Source organism: Gigantopelta aegis, chromosome 8, assembly GCF_016097555.1.
Source record: "Gigantopelta aegis isolate Gae_Host chromosome 8, Gae_host_genome, whole genome shotgun sequence".
In the NCBI taxonomy this organism is placed as follows: domain Eukaryota; kingdom Metazoa; phylum Mollusca; class Gastropoda; order Neomphalida; family Peltospiridae; genus Gigantopelta; species Gigantopelta aegis.
The window spans coordinates 18,332,008-18,355,408 of NC_054706.1; the positions used below are offsets into that span (position 1 = coordinate 18,332,008).

At 35.8% G+C, this 23,401-nt stretch overlaps 1 protein-coding gene across 1 annotated transcript in view; it reads left to right on the forward strand.

Moving 5' to 3' along the window:
* Window positions 1-23,401, forward strand: part of LOC121379244 (sodium/calcium exchanger 2-like) — a 49,521-nt gene that overhangs the window by 8,254 nt on the left and 17,866 nt on the right. The window contains exons 3-7 of the mRNA XM_041507767.1: window positions 13,788-13,837; window positions 15,921-16,088; window positions 17,879-18,066; window positions 18,513-18,742; window positions 20,122-20,354. Of these exons, the coding sequence (XP_041363701.1) occupies window positions 13,788-13,837; window positions 15,921-16,088; window positions 17,879-18,066; window positions 18,513-18,742; window positions 20,122-20,354 (869 nt within the window). The remainder of the gene's footprint in view (window positions 1-13,787; window positions 13,838-15,920; window positions 16,089-17,878; window positions 18,067-18,512; window positions 18,743-20,121; window positions 20,355-23,401) is intronic.

The window sequence follows — 23,401 nt, forward strand, 5'->3', positions numbered from 1 at the left end:
AAACATTAGATCATTATGATTTTGTCAGTGGTGATCATGATGGTGATGATTATGTCTGTGTGTGTGTGAGAGAGAGAGAGAGAGAGAGAGAGAGAGAGAGAGAGAGAGAGAGAGAGAGAGAGAGAGACACACACACACACACACACAGACAGACAGTGGCACAGACATAAAGACAGAGACAGACAGAGGCACAGACAGACAGACAGACAGACAGACTGACAGAATATGAGAAAATGACAGAGAGAAACAGAGAGAGACCGAGAGATGGAGGAAATATAGAAAATGATAGAGAATGAGAAAATGAGTGAAAGAGAATGAGAAAATGAGTGAGAAATAAACAGAAAGAGATTGAGAGAGAGAATGAGAGAGACAGACAGACATAGATAGACAAAGTGGGAGGGAAAGACTTTAATTGAAAAAGAATACAGTATACATGTAGTTAGATTTTATATTATTCTTATAATAATAACAAAGGGGAAATATTTACTACAAATGTAGCATTATGATACACTTCTAATTCTGTATGATCATTACCACTGTATTGTGAATTTAACAATACATGAAGTTTGTCAATAAATTACGGTTTATAAATAATGAATAAATTAATTTATTACACTGCATTAAGAACTATATGCAATGTATGGAAGTCATTTGCGAAATGTACTATTACCTTCACTGATGGAATAAAATATTACCAACTTAGTTCCATACATTCCATGTGGTTCTCAGACTTATGTAGTAATCTATCTATTTAACGATATAATGAGATGATTAGCAGTTGTGTCATACACCATTAAGGAGTGGCATATAATGAGATGATTAACAGTTGTGTCATACACCATTAAGGAGTGACGTATTCCATGTTGTGATCCAATAAGCTCCATGGTAATCAACAGTGCTGACCCCTATGTTCAGTTGTACTCAATACAGGCCATGCACTTGTGTTTGGTTCATGTAGGTGGGTGGATAAAAATAGCCAGTCTTCTTTTTTAAACACTTAGGTAATGGTATCTGGTTACATGTAATACACGTACAATATAAAACGTTTTCTAAAGGGCATTTACCTCCTTCTTTCTTCTTACCATGAATATGGGAAAGAAAAATCACTGTATTCATAAAGTCAAAGTTTAATCGATTTATTTTGTGTTTGCACTCATGCGAAATTCAATTGGGTGTGTGAATGAGCAGGTTAATGGGGTACGTCTTTTGTCTGGTTACTATGACAAATGCATACATCTGTCAGTGTGCGTAGTTAGTGAAAAAGAAATCAAGAAGGATTGTAGGTCTGAAGGAATTTTATTGATCACTGTGAAATAAACTGTCTTTATGTTGATCATTTGGCAGATACATGTGCATTCATGAATATTCATTAATATACACTAACATACTGGTACAGCAAGACCTGTGCATTCATAAATATTCATTAATATACACTAACATACTGGTACAGCAAGACCTGTGCATTCATGAATATTCATTAATATACACTAACATACTGGTACAGCAAGACCTGTGCATTCATAAATATTCATTAATATACACTAACATACTGGTACAGCAAGACCTGTGCATTCATGAATATTCATTAATATACACTAACATACTGGTACAGCAAGACCTGTGCATTCATAAATATTCATTAATATACACTAACATACTGGTACAGCAAGACCTGTGCATTCATGAATATTCATTAATATACACTAACATACTGGTACAGCAAGACCTGTGCATTCATGAATATTCATTAATATACACTAACATACTGGTACAGCAAGACCTGTGCATTCATGAATATTCATTAATATACACTAACATACTGGTACAGCAAGACCTGTGCATTCATGAATATTCATTAATATACACTAACATACTGGTACAGCAAGACCTGTGCATTCATGAATATGAATTAATATACACTAACATACTGGTACAGCAAAACCTGTGATACTGAGGTTAAATCTTATGCTTCTTGGTCTTGTAAATCTATTACCCATTAAATCACGGTGGATACATGTAATATGTATATGAAAATTAATATGACTGTAAACTAATCGAGGTACAGTAAAAACAGAAGTTTGTTTTGTTTAACAACACCACTAGAGCACATTGATTAATTAATCATCGGCTAGTGGATGTCAAATATTTGGTAATTATAACATGTCATCACCAGAGGAAACCTGCTACATTTTTTCATGATGCAGCAAGGGATCTTTTATATGCACTTTTCCACAGACAGGATAACACATACCATGGCCTTTGGTATACCAGTCATGGTGCATTAGGTGGGACAAGAAATAGTCCAATGGGCAAGGATTGATTCCACACCAGCCGTGCACCAAGAGAGAGCTTTACCACTGAGCTACATCCCACCCTTATGTATATGAAAATTAATACATGTGTATGACTGTCAACTACTCCAGGTACATTCAAACCTATACAGGTAGATAATTGTACTGTGTTACCACTCAGTGTGTATGACTGTCAACTACTGCAGGTACATTCAAACCTATACAGGTAGATAATTGTACTGTGTTACCACTCAGTGTGTATGACTGTCAACTACTCCAGGTACATTCAAACCTATACAGGTAGATAATTGTACTGTGTTACCACTCAGTGTGTATGACTGTCAACTACTCCAGGTACATTCAAACCTATACAGGTAGATAATTGTACTGTGTTACCACTCAGTGTGTATGACTGTCAACTACTCCAGGTACATTCAAACCTATACAGGTAGATAATTGAACTGTGTTACCACTCAATGTGTATGACTGTCAACTACTCCAGGTACATTCAAACCTATACAGGTAGATAATTGCACTGTGTTACCACTCAGTGTGTATGACTGTCAACTACTCCAGGTACATTCAAACCTATACAGGTAGATAATTGCACTGTGTTACCACTCAGTGTGTATGACTGTCAACTACTCCAGGTACATTCAAACCTATACAGGTAGATAATTGTACTGTGTTACCACTCAGTGTGTATGACTGTCAGCTACTCCAGGTACATTCAAACCTATACAGGTAGATAATTGCACTGTGTTACCACTCAGTGTGTATGACTGTCAACTACTCCAGGTACATTCAAACCTATACAGGTAGATAATTGTACTGTGTTACCACTCAATGTAAACAGTGGTTTTCTCAACGATCACTGGCGATACAGTGAAACCCGTGAAAACCCCTCAAAACTGGACCCTTCATACGCCAGAGTAATTTCCTCACATCTGGTCCTTTATAAATATCAGTACTGATCAGAACCTCCGTAAACAGGATACTCTTTAAAACTTAATGTTTTACTTGATCCAGTGGGTGTCCAGTTTAGAGGGGTTTTATGACATATTTGAATGGATGTTTAATGACACCCGAGTACAAAAAAAAAATACCTCAGCTAATCAGAGGTGAATCTAGGGGGACCCCAGGGGCCTGGGACCCCAGAGGCCTGGGCCCCCCTAAATTTTGCGATAGTTATAATTTTATTATATATTATTTTTTTTATTTTTTTTTACGAATCCCCCTCCAAACCTCCTCCAATGTTCCCTTGGCATTCCACCTCATGTCACTGGGACCCCCCCCCCCCCCCCCAAATGGATTTTCTGTATCTGCCACTGCTAATGGGTGTCAAACCACAGCCTTTGATGTACCAATCATTAGGCACTGGTTGGGATGGGAATAAAACCCATCCAAGTCTACCAAGGGCAGTCAATCCTACAATTAAGTCATAGAACCTCAGCCGAGTGCTCCACCAGTGAGCTATAGTGTTATGTACCTGTATATCAGTTATTGTCTTATGTGTCATGCATATAAAAGATCCCTTGCTACTTATGGAAAATGTAGCGGGTTTTCTTTATAAGACTACATGTATATATGTCAGAATGACCAACTGTTTGACATCCAATAGCTGATGATTAATAAATCAATGTGCTCTAGTGGTGTTAAACAAAACAAACTTTAACTTTGTTATGTGTCCACACTCAGTTGTGTCTAGCACACTCCATTTGTTACATGATTATCTTTTATCACCCCCGAGATAGGTGGAAACTAAATTATTAATACAGCTTCAAAAGATACCTTTAGCATACTGCATGTTAGTTCACAACTCGTACGCTTCAGTCACTGATGAGACCGGATTAATTTGAATTATTAATTAATTAATACATATAGTATATCTGGTAGACTGAATCATTGCTAGTATAAATGAAACTACAGGAATTTTCTGTCTGAATGAAACAATGCTATATGAACATGTTTTGTCATTTATCTCACCAAACTGGCCTCGGTGGCGTCGTGGTTAGGCCATCAGTCTACAGGCTGGTAGGTAATGGGTTCGGATCCCAGTCGAGGCATGGAATTTTTAATCCAGATACCGACTCCAAACCCTGAATGAGTGCTCCGCAAGGCTCAGTGGGTATGTGTAAACCACTTGCACTGACCAGTGATCCATAACTGGTTCAACAAAGGCCATGGTTTGTGCTATCCTGCCTGTGGAAAGCACAAATAAAAGATCACTTGCTGCTAATCGGAAAGAGTAGTCCATGTAGTGGTGACAGCGGGTTTCCTCTCAAAATCTGTGTGGTCCTTAACCATATGTCTGACGCCATATAACCGTAAATAAAATGCGTTGAGTGCGTTGTTAAATAAAACATTTCTTTCTTTTTATCTCACCAAATTTGATTGTTAGAAAGCATGGTGATATAGAGAGCTTGCCGTTTAAAGGGAGATCATTCTCACTCCTCCTTACTCCTCTGAGACAAGTTCAAGAAGAGTAATTTTTAGTCCCATTTAATTGTTAAAGGGACATACTCTAGTTTTTAAACACTAAGGCATATTATTCAGTATTAGAGCCATTTATGATCACTGAAATCAAACATTACTTATATTTTATTACTTAGATTATCCATTTCCATACAACCGAAGTGCTTCTGGTCATCCTGGTGTTCTTAATACCACAAAATGCATTTTTCATATTTTAAAAAATGCATGCTCGTCTGAGAAATAACAGTTATGGAGTCGAGTTTTAGTCTATTTTTAACAATATTTCACAACACAGACTCTTGTTTCATTCTCTTGTAACGTTATCCAAATGTGTCACAGGTTTGTAACTTAAACACATTTAGTGTGCATTTTTACACGTTGAAATAGGGTCTTCGCCTTTAATTAAAATAAAATAGTACCGTATTTGACCAGAAATAAGCCCATGCCTGTTAATAAGCCCATGCCTGTGAATAAGCCCATGCCTGTGAATAAGCCCATGCCTGTTAATAAGCCCATGCCTGTGAATAAGCCCATACCTGTGAATAAGCCCACTCCCATTTTTAGCAGATCTAAAGAATTAGGCCCATATCCTTGAATAAGCCCATACCAAAATATGTAGTATGTTTGCTATCAAAATTCACAGAAACTTTTAATAAAGCCTCCCTCATACAAAATGGATGCAGTTAAAATGTATGGTCCTATAACTTTTAAGTTTATTCCCAAAATTTTTATAAAGTCTTGCCTAGATACAAATAGATTGTAGTTAAAGTTAAAGCCTAGTTTAAGCCAGGACTTCAAAGTGTTGTGGGTGAGACGTAGCCTGATATGAGGTCAGTCCAGGATCGATCCCCATCAGTGGACCCATTGGGCTATTTCTTGTTTAAGCCAGTGCACCACGACTGGTATATCAAAGGCCGTAGTATGTGCTATTCTGTGTGGGATGATACATATAAAAGAACCCTTGCTACTAATGGAAAACTGTAGCAGGTTTCCTGTCTAAGAGTATATGTCAAAATTACCAAACATTTGGCATCCAACAGCCAATACGTGATTAATAAATCAATGTGCTCTAGTGGTGTCGTTAAACAAAACACACTTTAACATTTGTTTTCAAAGTGTTGTATGCACGGGCCCAGGTGTGCCATATGACTTGAATCTCAGAACATTGACCCTCTCACGTTAATTAACACACTTACCTGTCGTAATTAAATGTACACACTTGTACAGGTAGCCTATAAATTAATGAAAATGTAGATCAATATCTCTTCCAGTCATTAATAATGAAGGCTGTATATATATATATATATATATTTGGGTTTACCTGCATTTTAGTGCAATTGTACCATTTTTAAATCTACCAGGTACCACTACTCAGTAGTTCAGGAATGAATATTTTTTTACTCCTTAGCATTTCAAGGTATTTAATTTTGATGCCTCAGTATTTTAAGCATATAATAGTTTTTGTCTTCTCAGCATTTTAGGAGTGGAATATATTCTGATGGAAAGAATTAAGGGAACACATGGTCTTGCAGTCACAGTTTAATTCATTACTAGCATATTAAATGCTGTATGTAATATACTGAAGATGTAATATGGGATTGAATGTTGTTTTATATATGTATGAATGTTAGTAACTTCCTGACACCGTGGATGAGGGTTTTGGTTGCAGTCATTCCTTGCTGCCATATGTCCTCTAGGACTACCGGTATAGGTCATAATTATCAAATGTTTGCCATTCAGTAGCCCATTATTATTAGTCCCCTACTGGTCCAACTGGAGGGGACTGCAGGTTTCATCTCTGTCTGTCTGTCTGTCTGTCTGTCTGTCTGTCTGTCTGTCTGTCTGTCTGTCTGTCTGTTCGTCCGTCCGTCTTTCTGTCCCACTTATAGTTTTTTTAATGTTTTTTTTTTATATATACAATGCCTTGATATATTGTGCTGAAAATTTGTGTATAGCTTTATCATATACTAGATCAAGTTTGAATTTCATGATGATTTACCCATTTTTGACAGAGTTATGGCCCTTGAACTTAGGAGATAGAGACATTTATTTTCCAGACTTTGTTTCGCCCAATGCCTCAAGATATTGAGCTGAACTTGTATGTATGGCTTTATAATGTACTATTACAGATCAAGTTTGACTTTTGTGTATGGCTTTATAATGTACTATTACAGATCAAGTTTGACTTTTGTGTATGGCTTTATAATGTACTATTACAGATCAAGTTTGACTTTTGTGTATGGCTTTATAATGTACTATTACAGATCAAGTTTGACTTTTGTGTATGGCTTTATAATGTACTATTACAGATCAAGTTTGACTTTTGTGTATGGCTTTATAATGTACTATTACAGATCAAGTTTGACTTTTGTGTATGGCTTTATAATGTACTATTACAGATCAAGTTTGACTTTTGTGTATGGCTTTATAATGTACTATTACAGATCAAGTTTGACTTTTGTGTATGGTTTTATAATGTACTATTACAGATCAAGTTTGACTTTTATGGCAATTTACAAATGTTTTACAGAGTTAGGGTCCTTGAACTTAGGAGATATGAACATTAGTTTTTTTTTACTTTTTCAGATGGAATTTAGTATACTGTTTTATTATGTACTGTTACTGATTAAGTTTAACTTTCATTATGACTTGCCTTTTTTTTACAGAGTTATTGCTCTTGAACTTAGGAGATACAAAAATGTACTTGATTAATTAATTTGCTCTTGTGCTTTCGTTAAAAAAAATCTTTGGTATTACTAATTATGGTATGTAGTCCCTTTTGTATATCATAATATCACAATCTTCAGTTTGTCAAGAAATTGTTTATAAATCTATTAATGGTTTAAAAGGTAACCCCTTTTTTTAATCCCCCAGGTTTTTCAAAATCAAAAGGTCTTTTAATTGCATGTATTTATATGCATATATTTTATTTACTTGTTACAGTACATGCATGTGTGTAAACACAATGTCATAGTTTCATTGCACATGTTATTCATGGATAAAAAAAACCCAACAGATATTAAAAACAATGGTGGTCATTTCGAACTACACGAGTTGTGCTCTTGTAATCATAAACATTGTGTGTGTGTGTGAACAAATATTTTAATATGGTCACATTCACTTATGTCACTCTATTCACACACACATGTAGCACAGATGTGATGTTTCAGCTTTTCCACATAAAATAATCTTTACAAAATAGATTGGATTTGATATAAAATGCTGAAAATTACCTTTATTTAACTACATTGCATACCTGTTAAAAGTGTTATATAGAATTTTCAGCTTTGAAAAGATAATTTCCGATTTTATTTTTCAACTGCGTATCACATCTGTGATGTTGACACATACTTGTATGTATGTACACTGATATAATTTGACTTATATTCACACGCTTTCACATATGCCATTTTGTTCTCACCAGGTTTTCCAGGAGACACAGGTAAAATACACATAATTATCTCACTTGATTTGTTAATTACACAAAAGGTACTCTCCAGTAGTGTTTTAAATATAGGTTGGTATCTTGTCATTGATTACCAGGCAGTTATAAACGTTTTCCCAGACCTCACCATTTAAGGGGAGATCACTCTCACTCCCCATCACTGCCTGAGCAGAGTAATTTTCAGCTCCACTTATAGCATGTGAATTTATTAGTTCATAAAAATAAACTCGAATGTAAATGCACATTAATGTGCATTTACATTCGAGTTTATTTTTATGAACTAGTGAATTTATATGGTAACGTTATGGTAATACCGGTACTTTAAAGGGACATTCCTGAGTTTGCTGCAATTTTTAAGATGTTATCGACTAACAGAGACTTTTTAATGATTGTAATTACATATCAAATATATTTTTTTTACATAAAATATTAGTGGCTGTATATTAAACGTGTTTCTGATCATTCTAATATTTATACAAGGTTAACTTTCATTTTATGTCCTAAAAAACAAAATCCAGTTTGGGCTTCTTACAATTATTAAGACAACCAGAAACACATTAAATATACAGACACTGATATTCTAAACATGAAAATATATTTAATATGTAAGTTTAATTGTAGAAATATTTTATTAGTCGGAAACATCTTACAATGTGGCAAACTTGGGAATGTCCCTTTAAATGGTTCCCCATAAAGTTAATTTTTGTCACAGCAAATTCTGGGGTCCACTAATTTCCAATCAACATTTGATTAGACAATCTGTTATATCAATGGTAGGATTTGAGTTATTAGGACTACATACCCACTGTTGTGTTCAATGGGATAGACTTCACAAATTGGGCTAATTTCATGTTTAATACCGATTCTAATTAATTATCTGTTTTTTTTATTTTCGTACGAAAACAAACCAAAACCTAGAGTTGAAATTAGTTTCGTCATCTAAATTTTCAAAGTCAATTAGTCATGGATTTTATGATTGATTATCACATCAACAAAACCTGACAGATCAATTTGTTTTTATTATAACAATCAATGGAACACTAATATGCTTTCCTAATTATATATACAATATACCACCATATAGGCTGCATTGTTAAAGTGATTGACAACAAGGAATTCTCATTTCTCACAGACAGGATAGTATATACCATGTCATTTAGAATAATGTTGGAATGGGAAAACCCCAAGTATGACTATACATGCCCTGGAGAGTACCTTCACCATGTGCACTTTTATGTTAATTGTAGCACCAATACTATGAGTAAATTAAATGAAGGACTGTGTGGTTCATGTGCTGTACTTCACTAGATGAAAGTGTACAGTCAAACATTGCAAGCAGTCATCATGTAGCTACATTATCATAGCTGTATTTTTCTATTTTTTACATTTTACATTTATTGGTGATATATAACTGCATATTAATCTACTTTAAACATAACCTTTGCATTATTAATTTGAGAATGTCAAAATTCAAACCTGTCTAAATAATTTTAAACGAGATTTGGTGTTTAGATGGTTGCATTTTAGAATTTAGAACATTTGGGGCCATGAAACCTAGCTGGTTTTGACATGATTCCAGTTTGTACAGGGTCCGGTTTAGACAGGTTCCACTGTTAATGCTTTCATTAGCTGTAAAACTGGCTGCATGCCTCAAGAATTCTGGATAAAACTAGACAGAAAACAGAAGAAGAATCTATGTCACATACATGTATATTCTCAGTTATAGCATCAGTCAGTTCTTTGCCATCAAATAATTATGAGTGGAGAACATGTACATGATTACAGTGGCACGTCCAGTGTTTAACCTGTCCACCTATAGACTTTCCAGTACAGTGAATTTGTTTTCTACTAGGACCCTAAAAATCAACTGTGTTTCAAGGAATTTGCTGATTTTGTTTTTAACTTGGGTAGGTTGACTCTGCATGTTCCCCAACCTCCAGTTATTCATATCTTCTGGTGCTTTTGATTGTGTAGCTTCAGTGAAAGCTAAATTATGTATTTTGGAATACGTTTTTAGTTTTAACTTAAGAACTATAAGCTTATTTGCTTAATTTTGTTACTATTAAATCTTTAAATGTGTGATTAGAAATTATTTAGTACATTTGATAGTGTGGGTGGGAGAGTAGAGTGTTCACTAAGGTGTTCATGTATATATCCTCATTGCCTGCTTTCTGCAAGTAGTTTTTTTTTATTTCAGTAAAATATTTGAGTTAAAGTATTGTATACAGTTAATTTATTACCAGCTGATCTAACAATTCTGATGCTCAAGATATTTGTATACTGTAAACCAGATTCAAATAGCAAAGTGTTTTTTACAAATACACACAGTGCATGTTCGCAACAAGTAAATTTCATGAAAGGCGGACATCATGTTAAGCAAACTCTTATTTAGGAAATAGTGTCTGGATGTAAATTTTAGTTGTGTTTGGGTATGAATGACACAAAATTGTATAAGACCACATTTTCCCCATGGTTATGTATCAGCCGACCCCTATAAGTCCAAAGATGTTATTCAAAGACTTGACATAAAATAGTGTAGGGTGTGGAAAAAATAAAGAGAGTCATAGATAAATAAAGTGGGCCAGCAGAATGAGAAAGGGGGGCAGCTAAAGTCAAAAAGAGGGTGTAGCACACACACACACCCAATAATGGACTATAGCAAGAACCCTGGTTTATAGTATACAAAATTATAAATTGCTTTCACTCTAGTAAATTCAAAGTCTTAATTGATATGCATGTATAGTGAATCCATGTTCTTTTTTGTGTTTAATATTTTGTTCATAGTTTGAAATTTCACTACGTAAATGTTTGTAATTTGCACATAAGGGTTTGTTAACAACTATCAACATTTTCACGCATGTACAAACCATATTGTTGAGGATGGGGATGAATTGATGTCAGCATATACTTTTAAAACATGCAAAAATTTTGAAACTTTCCTTACAGAATCAACATTTTTATTGCAGACTCCCTATTTAAGCATTAAATATGATGCTCAATATGGTAATATCTTAAAGGGCACCCCATTATCTAAATTAGGGAGCAGCTAATCACTCCTCAATTCTTTTCATGGCTGGTTTGTTAATGTAAACATTTAGTAGGGGAGAAGGGGCATATTAAAAAAGGATATGGTTTGTACACTTATGAACATGTTGATAAATGTGAATGCCCTAAAGTTTTCACTTTTTGTTTGATTTTTACGCAAGATATGCATGCAGTATATATCACATAATTTGCATAATTTTCATGGTACGTGATAAGACCACATTGATATTAATGTGTATCTGTGATAAATAAATATGAAGGTAAGGATTAGGTCAATCTAGCTGGAACTGGATCTTCCTTCCACTCCAAATTTAGGTGTCCATCAGTAAGTCAGGTCAGGTCAGGTCGGGTCAGGTCATAGGTTTTAACATGCACATTCAGAACAAGCTGTTGTAGCACACAGCTGTCATTGGCAGAGGTGTTAATTTTCACCGGCTCATCCATCCAGGACAAGAAAAGGTTTGGGGGTGGGTGGGAGAGGGGGTCGCCTGCACTTGCATGTGCAAGGGAACACAAGCAGCTCAACCAGGGTCATTAGCAGGCATGGGTTGGTTTTGGGGCTATTGAATTTGCAAATGTCCCATACATAGGATTAAAGCCAAATAGAAAATGTTGCGTAATTTCTTTAAAGTAATTTTGACACATGGTTCATCAACATTGAAAATGGAGATCAGTAGATCTAACCAGCTGACCTTTCATACTGCTGGAATAACCACGTCAGTGTAGTTAAACAAGCAGAATGATTCTTCACAAGAACTGTCACCTGGAGATGAAACATAATATACTGAAACAGAGATCATTTTGTTTTCAAAATCTTGATTATAGTGATATTTCTAGTCAACTGTTTAATGCTTTTAAATTGTGTAGCAATCTTGGAAAAACGCATAGTGAATCGCAACATGATATTGAACAAAATGTTCCCTTCACCAAAAAAAATAGTGAATATAATTTTCTGCTGCAACATTACATTTAGTTTTTATAAATTTAAGAAGGGATTATGTCACATTGAGATTCAGGAGAATTACAGGTTGAAATACTGTTTATCATTGGACAGAACTGAGCGTTTGTAATCAGGTAGCCCTATTCTATTTACCAGGAGTGGGAATTCTCCTTGGATCTGCAGTTTTCATCTCATGGAATATTGCATTTCCTCGCATCTTAATCGTCCTTTCCTCCAAAATGTGTCAGATGGCACAGATTTTAACCTAGGATTTCAAGAATTTCCGGGACCCCTCTAGATTTCCTCTTTTTTACAGTTCACCAATTCCCACCCCTGATTTACAAACCAACAATAATCTTCATTTGTGTTTCTTTTGGTCTTCATTGTATTTTTTTCTCAGATCCAAATTTATTTTAATCAGATTGGGATTTGTTAGTCTTCAGATAAAAAAATTTAAAAAAAAAAGAAAAGAAAAAAAAAGAACCATGTTAAAGGTGGATCGTCCTCTTAAAATAAAGAAGTTGATACATGTACTTCTGGTTGAAATGTACAGTGTCCTGCTTAGAATATTTATTTTAGCGTATCTGGTAAATTCTTGGTTGTTCTAATGTATACAGAATCTTGAGACACCATCTTGTCATGATCATTTGGCAGGTGCCAAAAATGTGATAATAGTGGCTTTGTACAAGTACTGTACCTTTTGAAAAGTGAAAGTTTGTTTTGTTTAACGACACCACTAGAGCACATTGATTTATTAATCATCGGCTATTTGGATATCTTCTCATCGTATAACCTACTACTTGTTAATCTGAGCGCACCTGTCGTAACTTGTCAGTTGGAGAAATTGCAGTGCAACCGTTGAGTTGGCAAACTTCGTTGTGTCAGTTGGTAGTCCTAGCGTAGCATTACATTTAGATGGGTCTGGATATAGCGCAGTGGTAAAGCACTCGCTTGATCAGTCTGGGATCGATCCTCATTGGTAGGCTCATCAGGTTATTTCTCATTTCAGCCAGTGCACCATGACTGGTATATCAAAGGCTGTAGTATGTGCTGTCCTGTCTGTAGGATGGTGCATATAAAAGATCCCTTGCTACTAATGGAAAAATGTAGTAGGTTTCCTCTCTAAGACTATATGTCAAAATTACCAAATGTTTGACATCCAATAGCTGATGGTTAATAAATCAATGTGCTTTAGTTGTGTCATTAAACAAAACAAACTTTAAACAAACCTTTTTTTACATTTAGACATACCTGGTAAATACCTTAAACCTTTACTTTTTACATTTAGACATACCTGGTAAATACCTTAAACCTTTACTTTTTACATTTAGACATACCTGGTAAATACCTTAAACCTTTACTTTTTACATTTAGACATACCTGGTAAATACCTTAAACCTTTACTTTTTATGGTGATAATATGTTTCTTAAACAATTATATGTGTACTTTACATTAGATGTTGTAATTATGCAACATTAGTACGTCATTCTTGAGGTATTGCTTGGAACAAGAAAAAATGCATCTCTTTTTTCACTTATAAGTTCTTCGAATTCAATTTTTTTTATTACATTCATTTTCTTTTGTTTTTAGATACTGACCCAAACAGGGCGTCCCAATCTTTGGTCATCGAATTAATTAAGGTATGAGACAACCATATACGTTGACATGCAGGGCCATATCTACCAGTATTGGGCAATTCAAGGAAGGCAATCTCAACCCCTCCAATTTTTTATTTTTTTTACAAAAAGGTCTCTCTGTTTATTAAGGTGGTCCTTTTGTCTAGCAGGAGAAATCCATTGATTACTAGTATCAATTAATAATTTATTACTGTTGTTGTAATAATCATAATATTCCAATTTCCTCCAAACCAGTTTTCTCTCTCTCTCTCTCTCTCTCTCTCTCTCTCTCTCTCTCTCTCTCTCTCTCTCTCTCTCTCTCTCTCTCTCTCTCTCTCTCTCTCTCTCTCTCTCCTGTGGTCGGATGAGTACAATAAACTCAGTCTATGAAGATATTTTGCACTCAACTATTTGATAAATGGTCCATAAAACAGTAGTGTGTGACATGGAAAGACATGAATTTTATGCCATAACAAACGTAAGTGTTTTAAAATTTCTTTTAAGGTTAAGATAGTTTAATTTTATGCCAATATATTATATTTCATTGATATTCAGATTCAGTCATGATTGGGGTGGGGGATGCCATGGTGGTAAATACAGAGTTAACTCCCATGAACATGGGGTTTTAAAATTATTACTATTTGTAATGTTTTGGGGTTGTTGTTTTTTTACAATCAAGCCATTGTGTTCAAATATAAAAATAATACCTGTTACAATATTAGTAATTAATAAAGCTAAATACATATTTCTTACTTTCTATAAAAAAGAAAGTTTTGAAAGTTACATAGTACATGTATATACAGTGTATATTCTTGGGCACCAAATAAAATAAAAGAGAAAATGTCTTTGAAATTCTATATACCCAGTAATATACATTATATTATAATCTTCAATGATTTGTGCTGCCAACAGTAAACATTTCATATTAAAAGTAATGTAAATGAACGTATGGTTCAAAGGGTTTACATTATGACAGATGTGAATTCCAGCTCTGCAACTGCTATAACAAAGACTGTGGGATGTATTACTCCATCTATGGGAAGGGAGGAAAGAAATGTTTTATTTAACAACACACTCAACACATTTTATTTTCAGTTATATGGCATTAGACATATGGTTAAGTACCACACAGATATTGAGAGAGGAAACCTGCTGTGGCCAGTTCATGGGCTACTCTTTTTGATTAGCAGCAAGAGATCTTTTATATGCACCATCCAACAGATAGGGTAGTACATACCACAGCCTTTGATATACCAGTTGTGGTGCACTGGCTGGAACGAGAAATAGCCCAATTGGCCCACTGATGGGAATCGATCCCAGACCGACTGTGCATCGAGCGACTGCTTTACCACTGGGCTATGTCTTACCCACCCATCTATGGGATAATACATTTATATAAAAGATCCTTTGCTGCTATTTAGTTTAAAAGAGTAGTCCATGAAGTGGCAGCAGCAGGTTTCTCTCTAATTATCTCGGTTGTCTGTAACCATATTTTCAACTCCATATAACTAATTACAATGTGTGGAGTGCATCATTAAATAAAACACTTCTTCTGTTCTTTCTTTCTTTCTTTCTTTCTTTCTATCTTTTCTTTCTTTTTCTTTCTTTCTTTTTTTTCTTTCTTTTTCTTTCTTTCTTTCTTTCTTTCTTTCTTTCTTTTGGGGACGGGATGTAGCCCAGTAGTAAAGCACTCACTTGATGCACAGTCGGTCTAGGATTGATCCCCATCGGTGGGACCATTGGGCTATTTCTCGCTCCAGCCAGTGCACCACCACTGTTAAAGTACATCAAAGGTCATGGTATGTGTTATCCTGCCTGTGGGATGGTGCATATAAAAGATCCCTTGCTACTAATGGAAAAATATAGCGGGTTTCCTCTCTAAGACTGTATGTCAGAATTACCAAATATTTCACATCCAATAGCCGATGATTATTAAATCAAATGTGCTCTAGTAGTGTTGTTAAACAAAACAAACTTTATAACTTTCTTTCATTCTTTCATTCTCTGTTATTGGTCAGCCTGTAGGTTAAAACAATAGAAGCACACAGACCGATGCTCAGCATTAAGTGACAATGTGAGACACTACACTACATTTCTCTGTTTTCAGAAACTCAGCAAGGATCCATTTGTGAATGAGGAGGATGAAGCGAAACTAGCAGCTGCGTTGATATCCCAGAAGGCTTCACACAACCGCGGATGGTACCGCGTGAACGCCATCAGAAATCTCACTGGCGGAAACCGTCTGGAGCCTCATGTCAACACACACCAGAGAGAGGTGATGTGGACTTGTGTGTGTGTGTGTGTGTGTGTGTGTGTGTGTGTGCATATATCAGGCGTGGGTGCAGGAATTCTAGCAAGGGGTATAACTCTTGACTAGTGTAGTTTATAGCTAGCAGGCGGGTGGGTGGTGGTGGTAAAGTCATGCTCCCTCAATTTTTTTTATTTTAATTTTAAATAGCTTTAACAAGGGTTTATTTCTCAAAACCTGCCTGCACATGTGCCTGTATATATATATATATATATATATATATATGTGTGTGTGTGTGTGTGTGTGTGTGTGTGTGTGTTGGTACACAACATGAGCATTTATATGGTCTTCGCTGTGTATATCTGACAGTCTGTGACAGTTCATGAGTATTTAGGGTTGACTCAGTCTTTATAATACATTTGTATTAGCAAATTTGTGCATGTTGTATTCAATCTTTCCCTCTTTCCCCTCCCTCTCTGTCTGTCAGTATCTCTCTCTCTCTCTTTCTCTCTCTCTCTCTCTCTCTCTCTCTCTCTCTCTCTCTCTCTCTCTCTCTCTCTCTCTCTCTCTCTCTCTCTCTCTCTCTCTCTCTCTCTCTCTCTCTCTCTCCCCTCAATAATTTACTGCGCTTTATACTTTGTATTTAGATATGTTTACTTGCCTATATATTGTATAATATCATTACAATTATAGAGGTATAGACGTATATTTCAGTTGTCAAGTTGTCAAGGATCTTCATTGGCTGGTTTGGTGGCTTGTTCATTAATTTGCTTGTTAATTGCTCCTTTCATGCATTGGTTCATTTATTCATAGGTTCATTTATGTTTCTGTATATAGGTTTGTTTCATCATTCATTCTTTTATTCAATAAATTGATTATATATTCATTCATCTGTTAGTTTTTGATGGTTGGTTAGTTCATTTCTCTATTCATGTGCCCATTCAGTTGTTTTTGATTGATTAATTCATTCATTCATTCATTTATCTGTGGGAAAGTGCATACAAAAGATCCCTTGCTGCTAATGGAAAGTGCATATAAAAGATCCCTTGCTGCTAATGGAAAGTGCATATAAAAGATCCCTTGCTGCTAATGGAAAGTGCATATAAAAGATCCCTTGCTGCTAATGGAAAGTGCATATAAAAGATCCCTTGCTGCTAATGGAAAGTGCATATAAAAGATCCCTTGCTGCTAATGGAAAATGTAGCAGGTTTTCTCTAAGAAAGTGTGTCAGAATTATCACATGTTTGACATTCATTAGCCAATGATTAAAAATGGCTTTCTCTATAATGGTGTCATTAAACAAACAACTTTCTTTTGTCCATTCATTCTTTCATTTGGTCATTCACATATGTTCATTCATTCATTCATTCGTTCATTCATTCATTCGTTCATTCATTCATTCATTCATTCATTCATTCATTCATTCATTCATTCATCATTTGTTCATTCATTCATTCATTCACTCGGGCGGGATGTAGCCCAGTGGTAAAGCATGCGTTTGATGCGTGGCTATTTCTTGTTCAAGCCAGTGCTTCACAACTGGTTTAACAAAAGCCATGGTATGTACTATCCTGTCTGTGGGATGGTGCATATAAAAGATCCCTTGCTGCTAATTGAAAAAAAGAAGCTCATGAAGTGGCGACAGCGGGTTTCCTCTCTTAATATCTGTGTGGTCCTTAACCATATGTCTGACGCCATATAACTGTAAATAAAATGTGTTGAGTGCATTGTTAAATAAACCATTTCCTTCCTTCATTCACTCATTCATTCACTCATTCATTTGTATATTATTAATGAATTTATTTATTTACCTGTAGCTGTTGGAGAAAATCCTCGCTGGAGAGGAGATAGACACTGGGTCCACAGCGTCTTTACTGCCCCCCGAGAATTACGCTCTCTCGCTGGTCGAGTGGGACGCAGCGGCCGTCGCCATACTGGAGTCAGCCAAACGAGTCAAACTCACCCTGATGAGGACTGGAAACATGGCCAACAGATTTCTGGTCAGGTACTGTTAACTTGTAAATCATGATCACTAGAGGTGTAACTCATATGATATGATATGCATGTTGTGATACTTAACATTTGATATAATATGTTCAAGGCCATAAGAAGCGGTAATTTAAGAAAAAAAGACACAAAAACATACTGCTTAGTGTCATTATCACAGCCCTCCCCCCACCCCCACTTGACATTACAAATGTACATTTTCTTGTCCTACTCTATATAAATAAAGGTAAAAATATGGCTCGTGCCCCCCCCACCCCCAATTAGAGGCTGTAACACCCCACCCACTCCAAACACCGTTCCTACAGGGCTGCTAAGAGAAACCAATAATGTTTGCCTGAACAGTACTCAATTTCCTACTCATAACAAAGTGACAGTTACCCAGGCCCTCCCCCGCACCCACCTCAATCTTAGTGCATATAAGTTAAACATTCCTTTCTTTTGAAGAGTTGAAACCATTAATGGCACTGCAGAAGCTGGCAGTGACTACAAGCCGATAAAAGACACGCTGGTCTTTGAACCCAACCAGAGTTTGAAGAGCATCGAGGTGGAAATCATTGACGACAATGAATGGGAGCTGGACGAGGTTTTCTTTGTCAAACTGTCGGTGACCCCAGACCAGCCAGCCAAGGTCGGGAAACGGGAGATCTGTCAGGTGACCATTCTTAATGACGATGGTAAGTAGAGGCCAAAATTAATAAAATATATACTGGTTAATAACGTACATCTAGGTTATTGGCAGTCTCCTGTGAAGGTGAAAAATGGGTAACTCTGGGAGGCTTGCAGATCAGAATTCCTCATTACACATTAGTTTTCATTTTATTTCAACTTATTCCCGTGCTTATATCCAATTTAGGTTCCAGCACGCTGTCCTGGGCACACACCTCAGCTATCTGGGCTGTCTGTCCAGGACAGTGAGCCCTTAAGAACTCGTTCTGGGTTGAAGCCAGTACCGGGCTGCGAACCCTGTACTTACCAGCCTGTAGTCCGATGGCTTAACCACTGCTCCACCAAGGCCAGTTACAGTGCTTGCAGGCAGATAAAAAAGGGAGATAACTCTGTACACCAAATTACATTAGCAGACATGATTTTATATACTCTTCAAGTACCACTTCAGCCTGTTAATTTTTATACCCTGATGTTTGACATTATTTTAATACAGATGTTTTGTACTGAATTATTGTACTAATATTCATGTGTAGATGCAAGACTTTTTCTAGGGAAGGGGATACCTAGCTACAGAATTCCAATGTATACGCTAACATGCATTATATATTAATAATTATCTGACAATCTTTCCCAGAAACACCCAATAGACTAAGATATTACATTTCTTCCACTAAAAACAACAACAAATTTATTACATTCATCCATTAAACACTTGGTTTTTGATTTCCGAAATTTCAAGGAGGATGGGGGGTGGTGTGTATGTGCACTGCCCCTGCACTTCGTTGGGTCTGCGTCTGATATATTACTAACCTATAAGTCTGTCCCATCCTCCTACAACAATGTATTTTGGAAATAATTTTAGTTTGGTTTGATGTAAGAAGAAAAGTAAAAGTGTTTTGGAAATAAATTTTTTTAAAAACCCCACCATTTTTGTGTGCAAATAAATAACTTGAAGTAAATTCCATAGTATGAAAATAGGCATTCCCAGTGTGATGGACCATTTATTTATATATGAAGAGTTGAGGTGCAAAAAATGATAAATGCCATTTTACCAAAAACCTACTTCTACTATTATTACTAGGTTCAAGGCATTATGTTCTGTTATCTATTTACTTTACTTATTTCAACTTAACATCACCCATTGTGGACTTGATATGTTTTACATAAAAACCATAAATAAAAAACCCTCTTTTGCAGAAAATTACTAAAATGAATTTATTGGTTTTTGCATCTCAACTCTTTATATAAACAGATATATTGAATGATGGTATTGGTAAATGTTAACTTGATTGTTATAGATCCTGGGATGTTTGGTTTAGTAATAAATGTTTACTTAAACAGTTATACTGGATGATGGTATTGGTACATATTCATTTGACTGTTATAGATCCTGGGACGTTTGGTTTCTCCCAGCCGAGCTTCGTGTTCAAGGAGAGTGCTGGGAAGGCGATGATTCCCGTGGAGAGGAAGCAGGGAGCAGACGGGCGGGCATCGGTGTTCTGGCAGACCAAGGACATGACAGCAATCAGCAGCATGGACTACCAGGGCGGCAGTGGCGAACTCATGTTTCAGAATGGGGAAATTAAGAAATACATAGAGATCGAAATCATCGATGATAAGGTGTGTGATAAACAAATTTATTACATATCTATTCAATCTTACTATAGTGATAAAGACATTTTCAAACCGTGTAATAAATTTATTTTGTATTACACATATGTGCAATCTGGATCAGAACTTTTAAATGGGGAATTCTCTATTAATTTTTACTGCAGTTAGGGCCTTTTATTTACTGACATCATATATGATTTACAAATTACATCATATTTGAAACATTACATACGGTTGCCACAGAGTATGATTCTTAACGTTAAGCAAATCCATGATAGGAGTTTTGATCATAGATTTAACAAAGTGTTGTTATGACGTTAAATAAAAAAAAACTGTTTTTGTAAAACATAAAAGAAGGTATGTAATAAATACAGAACTTCATATACGTTGTTTTCGCTTCCTATTTATAGCACTCGTTTGTTTTGCGAAAGAAAATACCACTCGACTGCTATGTGGTCTCGTGGTATATATTCTTGTGTAAAATAAACTTGTGCAATAAATAGGAAGCGAAAACAACATATGTGAAGTTCTGTGTATATATAGAGAGATCAAAATTATTGATTATAAGGTGTGTGATAAGAAATACATAGAGATCGAAATCATCGATGATAAGGTGTGTGATAAATAAATACATAGAGATCGAAATCATCGATGATAAGGTGTGTGATAAACAAATATATAGAGATTGAAATTATCGATGATAAGGTGTGTGATAAACAAATATATAGAGATCAAATTTATCGATGATAAGATGTGCGATAAATAAATACATAGAGATCGAAATTATTGATGATAAGGTGTGTGAAAAAAATATATAGAGAGATCGAATGGAATGAATAAAATGAATGAATGTTTAACGACACCCCAGCACGAAAAATACCTCGGCTATTGGGTGTCAAACTATGGTAAAATGCAAGAAAAGTGTGATGATCATCATCAATATTAAAATTCAACAATTAAATAAAAACATAGTGTAAAGGACTGTGTAAAAGTACAAATATCACAGATAGATATAATTAAAATTTAGAATAAAATTCAGTATCTCGTAAAAACTGCAATAAAAGTTCTGGATGAAATCGAAATGATTCCATCACATTTCTTTGTCCAAATATATCTTTTCGAGTTGCTGACAACTGCTTACACTCCACCAAAATGTGTCGCACAGTCAGAAGACACTGGCAGTGCTCACACTGAGGTGGAGGATCTTTCTTCAAGATAAATGAATGGGTTAAGTAAGTGTGACCTATGCGGGCACGACACAAGACTATTTCATCCTTCCTGCACTGTCTATAGGAGGACTGCCACTCTCCCAAGACTGGCTTGATAGCATGAAGCTTGTTTGCAACCTCACCGTCCCAATCACGTTGCCAAGTGGAAAAGATAAATTGGCTGATATAATATTTAAAATCAGTATACGGTACACCAACCCTGGCGTGAGGCAAATCCAAAGCAGACTTGGCAGCAGAATCTGCCTTTTCATTACCCCTAATGTCAACATGGCTGGGTACCCAACAAAATACAATGTCTTTATTGGCAATAGATAAAAAGACACATTTTCATATCACCATCCCAATTAAGGGATGGTCCAGCTTCATATTACGTAAAGCTTGAAGACATGAAAGTGAGTCTGTAAAAATAACAAATCTGGATGCTATGGAATCTTTAATTTCTTCCAAGGCTTTAATGACTGCCCAAACTTCAGCACTAAAAATCGATGCTGAGTCAGGCAGTCTCATGGAAATGATAGTGTCTGATGGAAAAACTGTAGCACAAGCCACAGAATTTCCATCCCGTGATCCACCTGTATACACAGGAATGTAATCACAGTACTTGTCTTGAATTTCCATGAAAAACTGTTTAAAAACAACAGCATCTATACGATCTTTCTTCAGATGCGCTAGATCAAATACAATTTTAGGTGGTTGTAAAACAAAATATGAAGATGTTTCCAAAGTGTCTGATAAATCAGTGATGGAAAGCGATAAAAAACGCTTAATGCGTAGACCAAATGTACGAATAGCATTTAGCCTTGCATCATACAACTTCATATATTTGTTGTCAAACACCGTATCATGAGCTGGATGTGTTGGTAACGATTTAATCTTGGCAGCATACTGCAGAGAAAGCTTGGCACGTCTAGCACCCAAACAAGGTTCGTGTGCATCAACGTACAAACTCTCTACAGGAGATGTTCTAAATGCACCAAGACAAAGCCTAAGTCCCTGATTGTGTATCGGATCTAGCATCTGCAAGTAAGACTTGCTTGCCGACCCATACACAATGCATCTATAATCAAGTTTTGATCTAACTAGAGATCTATACAGACGAAGCATAACCTTTCGGTCTGCTCCCCATTCCGTATTACCAGTAACTTTTAAAATATTCAAAGCTTTTAAGCCCTTCTTTTTAACATATTTAAGATGGGGCACAAAAGATAGCTTCCTGTCAAATATAACCCCCAGAAATTTAGTCTCCTCCACAACTGGAATTGGATTTTTGTCCAAAAACAACTGTGGGTCTAAGTGGAGACCTCTTTTCTGGCAGATATGCATATACAAACCGTTTTTGCTTTTGAGAATCGAAAGCCATTGTCAGTTGCCCATTGATGAAGTTTATTCAAACAAAGCTGCAACTTACGTTCAATGATACTCATATTGGACGATCTATAGCAAATCTGAAAATCATCGACATATAACGAGCAATCCACACCAGGTGTTAAACACTGGGTGATGCTGTTAATTTTCACAGAAAATAAAGTTACAGACAGGATACTACCTTGAGGTACACCCATCTCCTGTGGGTGAATGTCGGACAAAGTCGACCCGACCCGGACTTTAAAAGATCTATCTCTTAAAAATTGAGATATAAAAACAGGAAGGCGACCTCTAAGGCCCATGCCATGGAGGTCGTTTAAAATCCCATACTTCCACGTGGTATCGTAAGCCTTCTCCAAATCAAAAAACACTGAAACCAAGTGCTGATTATGGATGAAAGCTTCCCTACAAAACGTTTCAAATCTAACAAAATGATCAACCGTGCTACGTCTAGATCTGAAC